This window comes from Telmatherina bonti (assembly GCF_933228915.1).
Source record: "Telmatherina bonti genome assembly, chromosome: 12".
In the NCBI taxonomy this organism is placed as follows: domain Eukaryota; kingdom Metazoa; phylum Chordata; class Actinopteri; order Atheriniformes; family Telmatherinidae; genus Telmatherina; species Telmatherina bonti.
The window spans coordinates 21,356,264-21,372,784 of record NC_136610.1 but is presented as its reverse complement, the minus strand read 5'-3'; the positions used below and the strand labels follow the sequence as shown (position 1 = coordinate 21,372,784).

Below are 16,521 nucleotides of genomic sequence, written 5' to 3'. Positions count from 1 at the left end.
TACTTACATTTTTCACTAAAGCCAGGAATCTGTAGCATAAATAAATAATAGGACTGTATTACAGGAAACAACAGGGTCAATAAAGTCTAAGGTTTACATATTAAGGAAACTAGTTTCTTGGAATCATAAAATGAAATAACTTTTTCCTGTACTTCCTCATGACTTGTCATTTTCTCTCGTATTTCCTTATAAAGAAAGAAACATGAGAAGCTACATTAACCAGGAGACAGGGTGTCAATTAAGCTTAGAGGCTACATTCTTGTTCACAAGTCTAAATGAAAGCAGTCAGTGTGTTCATTTTTTATTGACAAAAGTTTCCAGCGCTAGAACATGAAAAAGATTAAACAACATGTTTTTGTTGGAGCATTTGTCTATCCGACATTCACTGGTACCTTCTTAAAAGTTCACTCAGTTTACTCACTTGGATTAACAACAAATTTTAATACAAAACAAGACAAAAATAAATCCAAAAACCTACAACAAATCGAGTAAAGATGAGACACATTTGGGTCCATTCAAGCGCCTGGAAGGCAGGTCAGGGAGGGGCAGACTGCAGGTCCTGACATAATGGAAAGGCAAACAGCGAAAGCACAAGAATGTCAAAACTTCCCCGATGACTAGAAAACAATGCTATGAACAAGAAACTCCACCTCTGCCTCTTTCAGTTTTTCATCATGGTGCACCGCTGGCTGTCTTCTGAATCTGCTCTTTGAGTATGAGGATGCTCTGTCGCTGCTCCGGCGGCAACATGGCGATCTGTTCAGGGGTCAGCTGCAGGACTTGCATGATTAATGCAGCCTAAAACAAGGGACAGAAAGATTATTATTCAAGAGGTAAATGTGACTCTTTACCCACAGAAAACGGAAAAAATTGGTGCATTAAACTGGTTGTAGCCAGGAGAATCAGAATATGTGGTAAGAAGAAAGAAAGCTGTTTAAACTTCACCTGCTACCTACTGCAGCTCAGCTGATTAAACAACCACATGATCAGTTAGCAGCTTAAAACCCACCTTTTCCTGGTCCTGTGTGGAGACCTGGCTCTGTCCTGGACTGAAACCTCCTCCAGATGGGGCAACACCAGAAATACCAGGACCCTGCACAAGAAAACCCACTGAACTCATACTGAAAATAATGTAGACTGTGTAACAGTATATACATTCACCAAATCAAGCCAAGCTAACACATCTTTATTTTTGTGTGAAAAGTTGAAAACCTTGAGATGTTATAGGAAAAAAATGACAACAATAAAAACCAAAACAACACGAGAAGTAAGGGTTACCGGTCTTGCAGGTGGAGGAGCATTTGGACCCATGCTATGAGGAACAGGACCTTGCATCCCTGTTGCCATGGGTACCCTTTGACCTGTCACTGGTCCGCGAGCATCCATTGCCCTCGGGTCGCGGCCTGTGGAAAGAGAGAGGAGGAAAAAAAAAATCATGGCTCGCCAAAGAGTAAGTGAATGATTGTAGCATTCAGGGAATAACGATAAAAACATACAGATAGAAAAAAAAATTACATGTGGTCCACAAGATTTATTTTACGCAACAAGAGAATGACGAGGTTCTCATTAGATGAGATGGGGAGGCGAGGTGGTGTGCGCGTGTAGCTCAGACAGAAGTGTTTCTGCACTACACTGCCGTCAGAGTTGTCAGGGAAATCAGAGGGTGGTGGAATATGCTTCTACAAACACTCAGGTTGGTGTATTGATGTCACAGCAGTACACAAACATTGCAACTAGAACCTACAGTCCCATGTTCTGAACTGTAATTAGAAGTAATTAAAACTGTACATCCCACCCTAGGCTTCTGTGTGTGAAACTGTCCAGCCGCTGGCTAAAGAGATCACACAGAGTCCGCGGTTATAATTTTAGGGGACTTTAACAGAGCAACAGTCAGCCATAAAATGCCTTGCAGACACGGTGCATGTAGGATGCATGTGTGCCAATCAAGTTATTTTGCATCTACAGTAACAATAAATCTTGGTTCACTCCAAAACTTAAACCATCAAGCCAAGAAGGCTCTGTCCCTACTCCTGTAGGCCTGTACAGGCAGGCCATGAACACACTATGAAGGGGGACCACAGCGGCCAAGAGGTTCTACTGGGAAAAGCTGAGAAACCAGTTTTTAAGCCAATGACCAAACAACACTGTGGTGAGACCTGCAGGAGATCATCAGCTACAGTAGGCACCCTACCCCCACTGCTGAAGTCAAGAAACCCCTGGCTAATGATCTCCACAGCTCCTACTGCATATTTGAGAAGGAGCACTTCACACAGATTCCTCTCCTCACTGCAGCTCCCCCTTCTGCTCCCCCTCCATCCACATACATTGACACCCCGAGGGATGTGTCCTTTGTCCCCAGCTCTACTCTATCTCCAATAACTGAGACGGCAGTTATTAGATATAAAGTCATCCTCTCCTAAGAGGAGGACATTTACTCCTCCAGGATACAAAGGAGGACTCGCAAACAGCACACATGTGCACTACTTTAACAGATCAGAACTTCAAACACAGGGCAAACAAGGCTAGGATAATGAATGAAAAGTGTGTGTTTTATTTATTACCTCCTGCTTATTTAGTTCCTTTACTGATCCTAATATTCCCACTAGACAACATCTGCCGAAAAAACATTCCTTGGTTGTGTTCCTACTTTACAAACTAGCCTGATTCTGATAAGAACCTCAGGACAGAAACAATTTATTGTTCGTGTTTGTCAACAGAGGCTGAAAGTGAGTCTGTTACAGATCTGAATCCACATGGTAGCTTCTGCTGCTGGGCCAAATGCAGGCAGACAGCTAGGTGCCATGAGCAATAGTGTCTCCACAGTCATGTTGGAGGTTGATCTGGACCCTGACACCAGATTCAGGTTCAGCCAATGAGACGTTTGCCACCAACTTATTCAGCTGGGAAAGCAGAGGGATGATTCGACTGGAAGTCAGAGCATGGAGCAACAAATCTTGACCACGATTAGCAGTTGCCGATTTCCTCTGATAGGATACCCTTGATGGATCTCTGTGAGGGTAACCTCCATGCAGATCTATTTTGAGCTAATGTCCTGACAAGTTCATTAGGATTTGTGTCCTGTATTTGTATCCAGCAGCTTTTCCTCAGACTCATGTAGTGGTGGACTGACTGCAGGACATGTTTACATCTACCTGAAAGGATTTGCTCTTAACAGCTTTAAAGACGTGTTCATTTTTATTTGGGCAGACTGAGTACTCTGTGATTGATACTCTAAGTACTTTGACAACAGCTGATTGACACATTTGTTGCCTTTTAAGGGCATCATGTATTCACATCACTGAGATCTGCTGTGGACGAGTCACATCTACCAAATTACAAATAAGCATAGAAAAACAATCCATCTGTAAATTTCAGATTTCCAAAGAAATTTCGATGACTGTAAATGCAGATACTGCCTGTACAAGAGAGTGGGGTATTTGTTTTATAAAGACGGAGCACCAGTAGTGACAGCAAAGTTCCTAAAGAATGTGAAGGAAGAGTTGTATACAGTCTATGATACAGACATTACTATTTAGATCCACTTATGTGTGTACATGACAATGTGTGTCTATATGTAGAAACTAAATGACAGCACTGAATCACTGACATTCATTAAAACTTCTTCTAAGACCCTTTTCGAACTTAAGAAGGTTGTTTTGTTTGTTGTAATGACTATTTATTCTGTTTTAAAGTTTGTTTCTTTAGCTCTTATTCTAAAAAACAAAAAAAAAGAAAAAAGAAAAACTGGATTGTTCCTTAAATGCATCCCATTCCTCTGAACTAATATATTGCTATATTTGGGAAGATGTGTGTGTGATTCCAGTCTTACACACACAACTGTCCCTGACACACTCGTTAGCATTGCAAAGACGACAGGGCATTTTGTGACTGCTGAGTCAGTCTGAAACAGACTCGCACTGCTTCCTAACCCCTCGTTCACTACATACTATTCATACATTCACTGCACTATATGACACGCTGTACGGTGCACTCATTCTGTCGGCGATTAGGACACAAAGTGGGCTACTTTCCATTTGTTGCAGATCACATGACTACCAGTTGTCATCATGGCAACCACACACGTGTAACGATGTTTTTCCAGATACTTATATTGTGATTTATTCTCTCTTTGTAGCATATCTTTTAAAAGATTAAGAAAAATTGAATTTAAAAAAAAAAAAAAAACCTGCTTTGATGTTTGTCACAAAATTTTGAGCTCCTGTCTGCAATGCATTGTGGTCTATATTGATCCATCTAGTGACTATCGATGCTCACTACTTTTCAAGATGCATTGTGGATCATTTTGAGTGCACAACTTTTTTCTCCCTGGCCAGACAGGGAATAGTGTAGATATTCGGACACAGCCAGAGTACAGCCTTGAGATGAGTAAGGTCTGAGAGAGCCTCTCAACAACCAATAGCTGTTCACAAACAAAAAGCTGTTGATCCAAGTTTCTGCTGGATGGAGGCTAATGGGAGGAAGAGGTCAAAGAAGTAACTCTAAATCTGCCCCAGCTCTTTTGCAACCGTGGTTCATTTCAAGCAACTTGATTTCCTCCGTTTTGATACATAATTGGCATATGTAGAGGAAAATGTCTGGGCAAGTGAGACACTATTGTTTGGGAAGAATTTTTGGGTCTGACTAAAGTTAAAGCTGGAGTAGAGGATTTTAGACCTGTGGTTGCGTCAAAACTGTAAAATATATAAAATATCTTTTTAGGCAGTCTAAATATATCTTTTCTGACCAAACAAAACAGAATGATGTTTCTGGATGAAAATAGGCCTGAGCTGTAAATTCAGTAGTAGGCTGCTGGGTTTTTGACTCATGTCTGCCAAACCCTGTTCATTCCTATCGGGGGGAAAAGTTTCACTTTCTTTTGCATTAGGTAAAAACTGTGAGACTATGTTAAAGCAAAACTCATGTTTGAAATAGTACTTTGAGTAAGATAATGTTCTAGGTTGCCATCTTGACCAGGACACAAACATCTTGTATCTTAACTACACTTTGTTGGCTCAATCATGAAAAAGTAAAATAAATGAAAATTTAGGGTAATAAATCACAACCAGCAGCTCCACAACTAAAATACATGACAGGTTTTTGGCTCGATCCCCTTCTTTTAAGACAAGTCGAGCTTGCAGGGGCCCTTATGGTGTAACAGTGGCATATCTGAGATTAATTTAACCTTTAAACAATTCTTGGTCTTAAATTATTAATCTTCACCGGAGAAGCTACCTCTGGTTTCCATCGGTGGTCCCCGTGGTTCCATCATTGGGGGCCCTCGTGGATCAACCATCATGGTTCGTGGTTCAGTCATAGGTGGGCCTCTCATGTCCAATGGAGGCCCTCTCATATCTGGGGGTGGACCACCTCCCATCTGTGGGATGTGTACAGGTGGGGCTTGGTGAGGTGGTGGAGCTCCCATATAGGCCCGGCTTAACGCAAACACAGAACATTTGTGAGATTAATTTGGCAAATGCTGACTTGCAGATTTTTTGTTACAAAGTGGTTGAAGAAACTAAAATCTTAAGGTTAATCCAATAAATACTTTTATTTAAGCAGCTATAATTGCTCATGGATTCATTGGTTCAGGACTTGTGTTACAACAGAGATGGCCTTTCTCACAGGTAAACTTTAAAAATGTGCAACTGGTCAAACAGGGTGCCTTTCATGTAAATGTTATCGATTCATAAAAAAAAATACATTACAGTCTGAAAAGAAACACAGCTCATAAATTCTTATTTTGAAGGAAGAAATGGAGCAGAAAGAAGCAGCTTTAGTCAGTTTGGTTTTTTTCACCGTGTCCAGCTACTGGAAAAAAAAAAAAAAATTCTTGTGCAGTCGTAACTATACTCCATTTTGCTTTTTATAAAGCAAAAATGCTGAAGTATCGGCCATCCCTGACAAAGGGCTATGCTTGTTTGATTATCAAACTTTGCATAGATTGAAGTGTGCAGATTTTTCCATTTTCATTCACTGACCTGCACCTCCATAACCGGATGAGCGCTGTTCTTTTTCAACTTTGCATTAGAAATATAAACATTAGGTGCTCCAACCCTGGAATCAGGCTGCTGTATTGTTAAACCACACCAAGTATCACCATGTTAATTTTCACCACATCATCCAGACTGAAGTCTTGCGGATTACAGGGATAATGGCATATAGTGACAATTCTAAAATCTGCACCTGTTAATAGTGATGATACAGGAGAATGTCTTACTTCGGGTCTATGACCTCCCCAGTAACAGACAGCAGAGTTCCTCCTCTTGGGTCATTGGGACCATCTCCCAGCAGCCCTCTCGGGGGAATACCACCTGCTCCTGCAAGGAGGAAATCACATGTTCAGCTGCGCAATCAGAGCAAACATTCACACACAACATGTAACTTATCTGTCGAATGCAAGTGGCAACTCTGAAAGGGCTGAAATTCCCAAACAACACACATTTTAAAAGGCAAGGGTTTGCTCAAGCTTAATATCTCAGCAAACAGAGTTATTTTGGGGATTGGCGAAACACATCACAACAGACAGACGTCAACACACAGAGCAACATGCATGTAAAACACAAATCTGCTTCAGCAAACACAGAAACAAGACCTATAAGATGTTATTTAGCCATGAGAGCGTCACACACAAGAGCAGGAGTTTGATATTGTTACAAATCAAATCTCATATTTAGTACATCTGTCAAGTCAGCTTTTCTTTAATAGGAAAACAGGAGATATGTGCAGCCGTTTCTGAAACACTACATAAGATTTGTTGCCACAGTCAACTTAAGGTGTTATTTGGCAAACCTCCATATTTGTTCCTGTTCTCTCTCTTGAAGCAGCATTACTGAACTTGGGCAGATTTTCTCTCTTTTGTGCATCCAAATGGAGGCTAATTCAGCATCCAATCTCTTGTCTTATATCATGCTCTGTCATTTTCTCTCCTTCTTTTCTTCTTGCGTTTCTTTGCTAAATCAGTCATGGTGCTTGTCAAATGGCCAGTTTATTGATATCCAGTAGTCGGTGTGTGGCGTGACATTGTAAAAGAAAATGCAGCCACCATGCATATTCTCCAGTCTGAAACAAAAAGTTGCTCAGTGCAGCTTCTCAGTTATTGAAACAAGAAAGTTATTAAAACAAATCAGAAAAAACAATATTTTAAGGTCAGAAACTTGTGGTGTTGCTTTATGAATGATTGTTGATAGCCAGCCTTTTGTAAAGACCACTTCTGGTGAAGTTTCAGTGAACATTAGATGGATAAACTGAGGAGCAGGACGCATTTCTCTGTTCTACATCTCGATTTTTTTCCCCTGTAGATAACAGAATTTCCAGATACTGCTTTATCTATTGATCTATTTAGGTTTCAGCTAAGAAATCTTTGGAAAATCACCCAAATTAAGTGTATGCAACAGGCTGTCAGTAGCAGTGTCTAAAGATTATATTTAAAGCAGATTCTAAGTTTTTATTAGTCCAAAAAATTTAAAAGATTCTTCCTTTAAATCTGTTTTTTTTTTTTTTTTTTTTTAAACATTTAAATTATTTAACAAACAAACATACATATAAAGCAATATATAGTCAAGCATCAATTTACACCAGGGAACTTCTGCAGCCATATGTCTCCAGCAGGTCCCCAAAGTCATGTGATCGAGGTCTGCCTGGTCATGCAGCAGAAACAGATCACATGACCAGCAATAATCAAATATAATATCAGTATGATATCTCGTCTTATCTACATGCTAAGCAGGAGATCTTGTTTGATTATGGGAGTAGAAACTAAAGTTTAGAAGCACACATATTTACAGAGAACAACCGCCACTCCCTCAGACTTGCTGACCCAAATTTTCCACAGTGCCATGGCAACAACACCATGGCTAAAAACAGAACATCTGGCCTCAACATCCAAGATGCCAGTGAGTGTTAAGCAGATTTCCTATGGTCAACTTCCAGTCTGGAGAGTCTCCATCTTATCCAAACTTTGCAAAGAGCACAAGGCTCACTCTGCAAACTAATTTAGAGTATTGACCCTTCGACTCCTGTTATATATGAAGATAATTCCATACACAGATGAACTACACACGCCGCCAGAAACGAGAATTTCTTTCTTGTTATCAAAGCCCCAAGAAGAAAGTTACATCATTTTGTTCTTGCGGATGCAGTTGAAGATCGTTCTCGACATATCAGACAGGTAAAACTTTCTTCTCATGGGCTCCAAGAAGTACTGTGTAACTGGTCGGGCATTTGAGGTGGGCTTGGCATGAAGCTGCCCATTGCTGCTTCCACATTTTTGCTGATGGCGGTTAAGCAGACTGTTTTTCATAAAACAGCTGATCAAGGTGAGAAAACACAAAAATTTTTCAGCATGTGGCATTTAGACAAGGACCCAGCAGCATACACAACCCACCCTGCTGCGGACCAAGTTTTTTGTTAAATATGAGATAACTCTGTTCATTGTACATAAAAGCACAGACATCGACTCCCTCAGTGATCTCTGTATGCGGCAGACGAAGCTTGAACTGATCAGACAAAAAAGACATTTTTTTCTTGTTCTTGCAGCCTCAAGAGAAAGAACAAAGTTCTCGCATCTTGTGGAGTATGTCACAAGCTTGAGAAGAACAACTGGCATCCTTTAATAAAGTCTTAGCCCTGAATTCATATTTTAAAGTAGGGACGTCCAGCTCCAGTCCTTAAAGGACATTTTCCTGCAGGTTTTTGACGTTATCCCTGCACCAACACACCCGATTTAAATTAATGAGTCATTGTGGAGAACCCCGTAGGCTGCTGGATCCACATGATTTAAGTCAGGTGTGTTAGAGCAGGGATACACTGAAAACCTGCAGGACTGTACCATTAAGAACCGACTTTGGACACCCCAGTTTTAAAAAGAACAATCTTCAACAAAAAAAAACAGCAATGGTTACACTCTTCTTAAGTTTCATGACTTTCAGCTGGGTAGTGTTGCCTTGTAGACCAGCTTTAGCTTTACTCTAATAACCAGACTCTGATAGGCTGTTTCAAAACATTGTCTCAGATACACCTGTACGTGTAAAGCAGCTCACAAACAAGCTTGTCTTCATGTGATGACTTCGGGTCCATGAGTGACAAATCCTTCCCAAAATGCAAAATGATTTTGGGTTTTTTTTTTTTTGCATAAATTTTAGCATATTTAACACCATGCATTTTTCATTTGAAAGCTATTTTAACTATTATCCATTATTTATTGCCATTTGTTCAGATTCAGACTGGAGCTAACACACTATTTATGAGAAGAATCTTCTGGTCTATGACCTTTAGCTTTAGGTCTGCAGCATATAAACAGGCTGAATAAACACTAAGAACTGAACAAGTGAAGGTAAACAGTGCAGATATTCAGTCTAAACGCCTTGATAGATTTGACACAATCCAAGGTGTGTTGTAAATTTGGACAGTACCCAGTCTTCAACACTGCAATGGGCTGATTGGTGGACATAGGGAGTACAGGGAATGCAGTGATACCTTGAGGCCGCTCGATAGCAGCTTGACCAGACGATCCTGTTGGAGAAAGCTGAAGGTTCCCTGAGCCAGCATTAAAGTGAAAGAACAGGAGACAAGACTCAAGAAAGCAAAGCAGCATTGTGGTGCTAATTAAGTCACTGCATGCATAAACAAGGACACACAGGGCTTTTGGGGTTAGATAAAGTACTAAAATCCTAAAAACATGCTGTTAAACATTTTGGAACAATATAAAGACTTAAAATGTCACTCTGCAATAAGATCTTCAACAGCCAAGATGACATTCTTTATGCATGGTCTCTGCTAAAAAAAACAATTCTGGTGACATCTAGTGATCCCTGTGAGCCATGACACACAAAAAGGGTTCAAAAAGTTTTCAGGCAACTTCATTTTTCTAACACTTTACTGTTTTCGGGGTGTGATTTTATGCTATTCAGTACATTTAAACAACTGTCAGAATAAAGGAAGGTCTGAAGTTCAATAAAACACAAAATGACTGATTTTCACTTCAATGTTCTTGTTTAGACTTAAATGTCCACACTTCCAGACAGACTTTTTGCTCTGTTTGGTTGCCTGGAAAATAATGCTTCTTCATTCATCTTATAGACTTGGAAAACTATCTAATTCAGTTTTCACTAGTTGGGACAGACAACATATTGTGTTAAGCCTACCTGGAGGTCCGACGGGTCCTTGCCCCGGTCCTGGTACAGGTACTGGACCAGGCACAACACCCATGTTGGGCGGCTGCATCAGCTGAGGTGCTCCATTGACATGCATGCCAGGCTGATAAGATGACACGGTGATTTACATTATTACCACATAACACAAACTAATAAACTTAACGTAACACTTTCTATCCTTCATCAGGAACATTTAAAACATTTATAATTCTCTATTCTATGTCTTGACTTTTGGGTGTACAAAATATTAAGACATTCACATAACATGATGTCAGCTGTATCCTTTTGAAGAGGAATCAGTGCAAAGTTGTTCTGTTTTTATTTCTACTGGGATTAAAAGTTGAGCTGGTGTGCGCCAGGTTGCACTACTACGAGAAAAATTAAAATGATATCAGTCCTATATCCTGACCTCAGCGGTCACAAAGATGTTCAAGGTTCTTAAGGAGGCTGGGATGCGTGCTGACACAGGGTGGTGGCTGGTTGTTTGGCATGGTTACAGCCTCCATCAATTTTTCAGAACATTCCCAATGCTACAATATCTTTTTATCTATGTGTTAGGTAGGTTTGCAGAATAAATGCTAAGGAGAAGCTCTTCTGGCAGCACATTATTGCCCAACACCTTAGTAAAAACTCCTTTCAAATGTGAACACAGGAGAATTTTTTTGGAGAATGGAGAGCTGATTTGATCAACATTTGTTGGTTTGCATGCACTGTGCAGTACGAAATTCTCTGTGTGAGAAGATCGTTTTTCAAACAGGAAACACTCCCGGGACCTCATTTATCAGCGGGCTGGCAGGCGAGGGGACGGTCGATGCTGGAGGCTCTAAATTTCATGCTATGAATAAAATTTGGGATTTGCACAAGTATGAACAACATGAGTTCTTCATAGACCCCACGTGTTCTCAAGTACACGCTCATGCACAGGTTCATGGTCATTTGTAATCAAGAACGTCCTTATTTAACAATTTATAGGAGCAAAACACCTTTTTAGATATAAAGACTAATTACAGCTGAGTTTGAAGCTGACCAAACATGGCTGTTTTGTTCACCCTGTTCATACATTCAAGCTTATGTAACAGCTGGAGCTAATATTAATTAACAATCCTCAAAAACAGAAAATTGATTTAAAAAAATCTGAACACAAAATATATACTAAAAACAAAACTTCTATTTTTCAATCTTAATTTTTCATTTTATAAAGTTATTTGGATAACCGTGGCTTGTTTTTTGAAAGTTTTGGGTGCAAATAAAAGCGGCTTGGTTTGATCTGTCCTGTGTTTCATCTTTATGTTAAATTGTTTAGGAGAAAATCAATGTATTTTTAACTCAGAGAGGGAAAAACACATTCATGTTAGCCCAGCGATGGTTAAGAAATGCTTGACCCGAAACTCACTTGTCAATTTAACTCTGCAACACAGCAGATTCTAGCAGGATTTGAGAAGAGACATTTAACTGAAATTATAGTTGTTTTAAAACCAATCAAGCTACATATCTGCTTTAACTAATCATTATTAATAATTTTTTTAAAAAAAATCATTAAACTCACATAGAATTCTGCCACCTCTAACATTCTCTGTGGACTATGACCCCACATCAAATTCAAGCTGCATTTAAAGCACACATGTCTTTAAGTTACTTAAAGCTGGGGTAGGTAATGTTGGGAGGCTAGCAAGATTTGAAAGTTGCCCCTTGCGTAATCCAAGGCTTTTTGATTCACACCAACGATTTTCTCTTTCTCTGCCATTTAGCGGGAGGAGGCAAATAAACCGAGCTAGGTTGGGGAAATCCTTCCTGCATTTTCTCAGCCATATTTGCCTTCTGACTTTTTTTATTCACTACTTTGTATTTTCATCCTAACACGCTATTTATATGCAGGGTGTGCAATGCAGGAGGGGGAGGAGGGGAGCCAGGAGAAGAAGCTTACAAAATGTAAGACATGAGCAACTCCATTTTAGTCCAAACGTTTGGATTGATCAGAGTTTTTACAGATTTACAGTAAACTGAGAGGTCTTACTATATTTCTTATTGTTCATGATTATAAAATGTATAGAATATATCAGGATGACGAGCCACTTCAACCAGCGTAAAAAAAAAATGTCTGAGCAAGATTACCAACCCCAACTTTAAACAGTATTCGAGTGATAACAAAAATCAGAACTAAATTGGAGCAGAGTGACAGTCTGGGAATGTTTTACATGACTGCAACTTAACACACAGTCTCGGTCAGGCGCTTTTCAGTAACAATTCCTAACCCTAATTTGACTGTCTGACAAAAGCAGGAGAATAATAATATGGAAAGGAAGCTTTATTGCTAATTTGGATGGATGTCTAAACCCACTGGAGTCTAGTTCAGAAAGACTTTTTCAGTCCAAGCTACACAATTATCACATTATCAGGTGTGTGTTAGTGCAGCTTTGGGAGCCTATATTTTGTATATTTTAGTCATTATAACACTTTCAATTGTATTCTAAAATTCTGGTTGTGGCGGAATTAACTAAATAATTAATTTATAATCAACTGCCATTTAAACATGCTCTCCATTTAAAAATACTAAAGAGCTCTTCTTACCACAGGCTGAGGCTGAGATACCGGCACGCTGGGTTGTACAGGAGGAGGATTGCCTGGCGGAGCTCCTCCACTCTGCCCACTTGGAATCAAAGGCTGGACAGTAGTTTGACGGTGAAGCATTTTCTGTACACAATATTAAAACAAGAAATCAGCTAATAAAAATTCAATTTTGCAGCACAGGATCTATTTATGTCCACTGACCAAAGTTTTGGTCAAAACAATCTTATTCTTTGCCGTGTGCATCAGATAAGTTTGGAGATTTCACTAATCTCTTCCTTCTTACCAAAGCTATCTCAGGGTCAACAATCCGCATGACAACCTGGGCCTGCAGCAGAGCGTAAGCCAGCTGAGGGTTCTGCAGCAGCATGTTTCTTGCCTCCTGAGGACTGTTTTGTACGCACAACTGGAGAAAAACACCAAATGTCCACAAATCTGAATCTTGATTAGGAAATGGGAAATATTTCATCTCTGACAGACTAACAGTGTTTCACATTCAATAAACAGGAAATACCAACAGCTTTTTACTAGTTAAATATTAATTGGAAACAAGCTCATAACCAGCCACACCTGCAACATCCACATCAAACTGTACATAAATATATGTACAATAATACCTGCACAACACCTGCAAATGTAAGATAATGAAAATCTGTGCCCAGTTTTTAGACCAAGAGGAATATTTGTCCCCCTTTTTCCCAAAACACTAAGGTCTACTTAAAACATTTCCAGACATTATCTCTAAGCCAATATAAATAAGAAGCAAAGAGCTGGTTTGCTTAGGAGTGATGGACTTATGATACAACACACAGCGACCAACAAGGCGCAATTAGTGTCCAACTCAGCCTTTTAGTGTTCTTGTTGCCAGAAGTCTAACGTTTTCCACACGAGAAAGCAACAAAATAATAATAATAATCTGTTGTCTGAAGAAAACATAATCTCAAAATCTGCAATAGCTTTTCTTACATTTAAAGACCTGCATTTAAAGAAAAGGTAACACTGAGACAATCTATATACAAACAAAAATTTGGTTGTATTTAAATTGGGCTGAATTTACAGCAGCAGTGAAAGCAAACTCACACAATGCCATGAATTTATCTGATCTAAATATTGATTTGCAATACAGAAGATTCAGCAGCACAACCCATTTAGCTTTAATTTGAATGGCTCTTTGATTCTAGATGCGACTATAAGATAAATCATATCTAAATATGAGCTAATCAATAAAAACTGTCTGCCAGAAATATATAAGAACCTGTTTTTACATATGCAATAAAGCAGCCCACCTTCATCTGTTTCATTAATTCAAACATCTGCTCAGGTGGCAGACTGGCCACAGCTCTGCTGATGGACTCTGGAGCCTCTTCGGGCTGAACGCTGTCTCCATAAGGAGACTCAATAATAGGCGCTCCTGTTCCCAAACCTGGTTGGATACACAGATATGTTGCTCTGCATTAAGACCTTCCAATCAAATAAATACATCAAATAAAAAACACAAACAAACAACAAAGAAAGCATAAACATTAATTGAGATTATTCTTAGAATGCAGACTTACTTTTGAGCTCTTCTTTGTTTTTCTCACTAGCTGCGTTGTCAACTCTGAGAGCCCGACCACTGAACTCCCTCCCATTCAGGTTCCGCATGGCACTAAGGGCTGTCTCCTGGTCTTGATATTCACAGAATCCATATCCCTTTGGCTTCCCAGTCTCCCTATCATACACTAACCTGAAAAGGAGTGCACATGGGACCGTGATAATAACATCATGAAAAATGTGTAGAGAAAACACAAACAGCAGCCAAAGGGAAAAAAAAAAAAACATCCTTGACTTACCTGAAGCTAACAACAAGACCGACCTCAGAGAATATGTCTTTTAGCTGTTCCTCTGTGGCTTCATACGGGATGTTTCCCACTGTAAAAAATATTACGCATGAATAATTAACATTATAAGGTAGAAATAAAAACGCACATGTTCATTAAGAGCTGTTTAGCTCGTTTCCCAAGTTAACTTAGTTGTTAGGTTTTGTTGCCTCGTTCCCTAGCTAACACCAACACCAACACTAGCCGGGCATGCTCCCGAGCTTTCGCTGATAGTTTTGTATCTGTACGTATAATATGCTTAGCGATTTAAACAACCATCCCCTGGCAAGTAAAGAAAACAGTCTTACCAAACACTGATCGTAATGACCGATCAACAGCTGGGTCTCTGTTAGCGGCAGCTGCAGCAGCAGCAGCCGCGGCAGCAGCAGCTACATTCGCCATATTGGGGACAGAAATAAATGTGACACCAGGATATTAGCGGACAGAACATCCGTTCTAGAAAGAAACATTGTCAAATAGCAATAAGGCGACTCCCTCCTAACGTCTTAAAAAATTACATTGTACGCATTTGATTTGTAATTTAATAAACAAGCAAAGAACGGCACTTTTGGAAAAGCGAAGAATGTTGCAAAGAAACGGTCATCACAGTGTGATAGAGAACAGGTGGCGCTGTTGCTACAGTAACGTCGTGCGGTGTTTCCCCACTGTCCTTTCAGACCAAATTGACTACAAAGTCTTTTGTCCGCAGATAAATGTAAGTCAAGTGAATAGACTCCCAGAGATCGCGTTTTCTCCAGCGAAAGATTTGGTGAGTAAAGATAAAAGCATGTTCAAATTAAAATAAATTATTAGCTTAATGTTCATGAAAATGCTGTTCAAGAGACTGTTGTCAGTTTCCCGTTAACACTTGTAGATTGCGATTTATTCAAACCAGAAACACATAAAACAGGTTTATTTATTCATTACAGGAAAATATTTAACCCACTCGTGCTGCAAACTTGTAGTACATGCAAACATGAGTCAATGCACCTGGATGATCAGTCACCTGCTCCCATTAGTAATTGTAATATGCAGATAATTGTAATATGATTAGATTTCTACAATGCAAAGAAAAAAGTGAAAAGGGTCTTTAATTTCTTTTATAAAACTGTTTCCACAAATCTCTACTCGTAAAGGGATGAGCGACCCACAGGCACTATATATAACGTTGACCAAGACGTTCCTCTTTATCTTCGTCATGTTGGCATTTAAAGCAGGTAAATAACTGGTTGCAATGTTTTGTAAAATCACTCAGGTAGGGCAGTCATCTTTTTTAACAAGGAAAGAGAGACAAAAAACAATGCATACCGGGCAAGTCAGTAATGCCTGCCACAGTAGGTTAGAAACATGTAGGTAAGAGTTACTTAAAAATGCAGGTAGAGAAAAAGCACTACAGAATAGTTTAAGTTTTGAAATGCAAAAAGGGCTTAACAATGCACAAAGTGAGAGAGTTGAGAAGAAGGGAGTCATGGGAAATACCGTAGCAACCTGGGTCTACAGTAGCACAACTCGGGATGGCACAGGTCATCTAAGCCATCCCTGTCTTTATCAAAATATAAAGTTTCCAAACTAATCTTAATAGTAGAGGGTGTGCACTCTAAATACAGCTTGGAATTAGACAATTACACAGAGGCAACTGAACTATGCCCACACAAATATCTAATAATAGTGTGTTTTGTTATGAGTTATGCAGCTGATTTCAGGTTTTTAGTTTATTTCTGAGTTTGTTTAGATATTAAAAAACTTATTGGTTTAGTTTGTTAGCAGCATTTTACTCATTGCTGGCTGCGCATGACTATAGATACTTATTTAGTATAATATAATACTAATAATATTTAGTATAATCAGATATCAGGTAGATGTGGAAACTGAGTTTTTATCAACATGTATAATCAAGACTTTGGTCATTATTTGTTTCAGTCTGAAAATTAATATTTACTTTGAAT

At 39.3% G+C, this 16,521-nt stretch overlaps 1 protein-coding gene across 2 annotated transcripts; it reads right to left on the bottom strand.

The window, feature by feature from the left end:
* Positions 1 to 263: 263 nt before the first annotated feature.
* Positions 264 to 14,977, bottom strand: cstf2 (cleavage stimulation factor, 3' pre-RNA, subunit 2; the record flags this gene model as incomplete). Of its 2 annotated transcripts, XM_079249856.1 has the most annotated exons (13): positions 264 to 559; positions 651 to 798; positions 1,010 to 1,093; positions 1,279 to 1,403; positions 5,233 to 5,432; positions 6,218 to 6,317; positions 10,143 to 10,254; positions 12,720 to 12,842; positions 13,003 to 13,122; positions 14,003 to 14,139; positions 14,273 to 14,442; positions 14,549 to 14,627; positions 14,884 to 14,977. In XM_079249856.1, the coding sequence occupies 12 exons, from the start codon at positions 14,975 to 14,977 to the stop codon at positions 673 to 675; spliced, it is 1,470 nt and encodes a 489-aa protein (XP_079105982.1). In that variant the 3' UTR covers positions 264 to 559; positions 651 to 672. The 2 variants fall into 2 exon arrangements, with proteins under 2 accessions (XP_079105982.1, XP_079105981.1); XM_079249855.1 differs by having other exon boundaries at positions 264 to 798.
* Between the last annotated feature and the right edge of the window lie 1,544 nt (positions 14,978 to 16,521).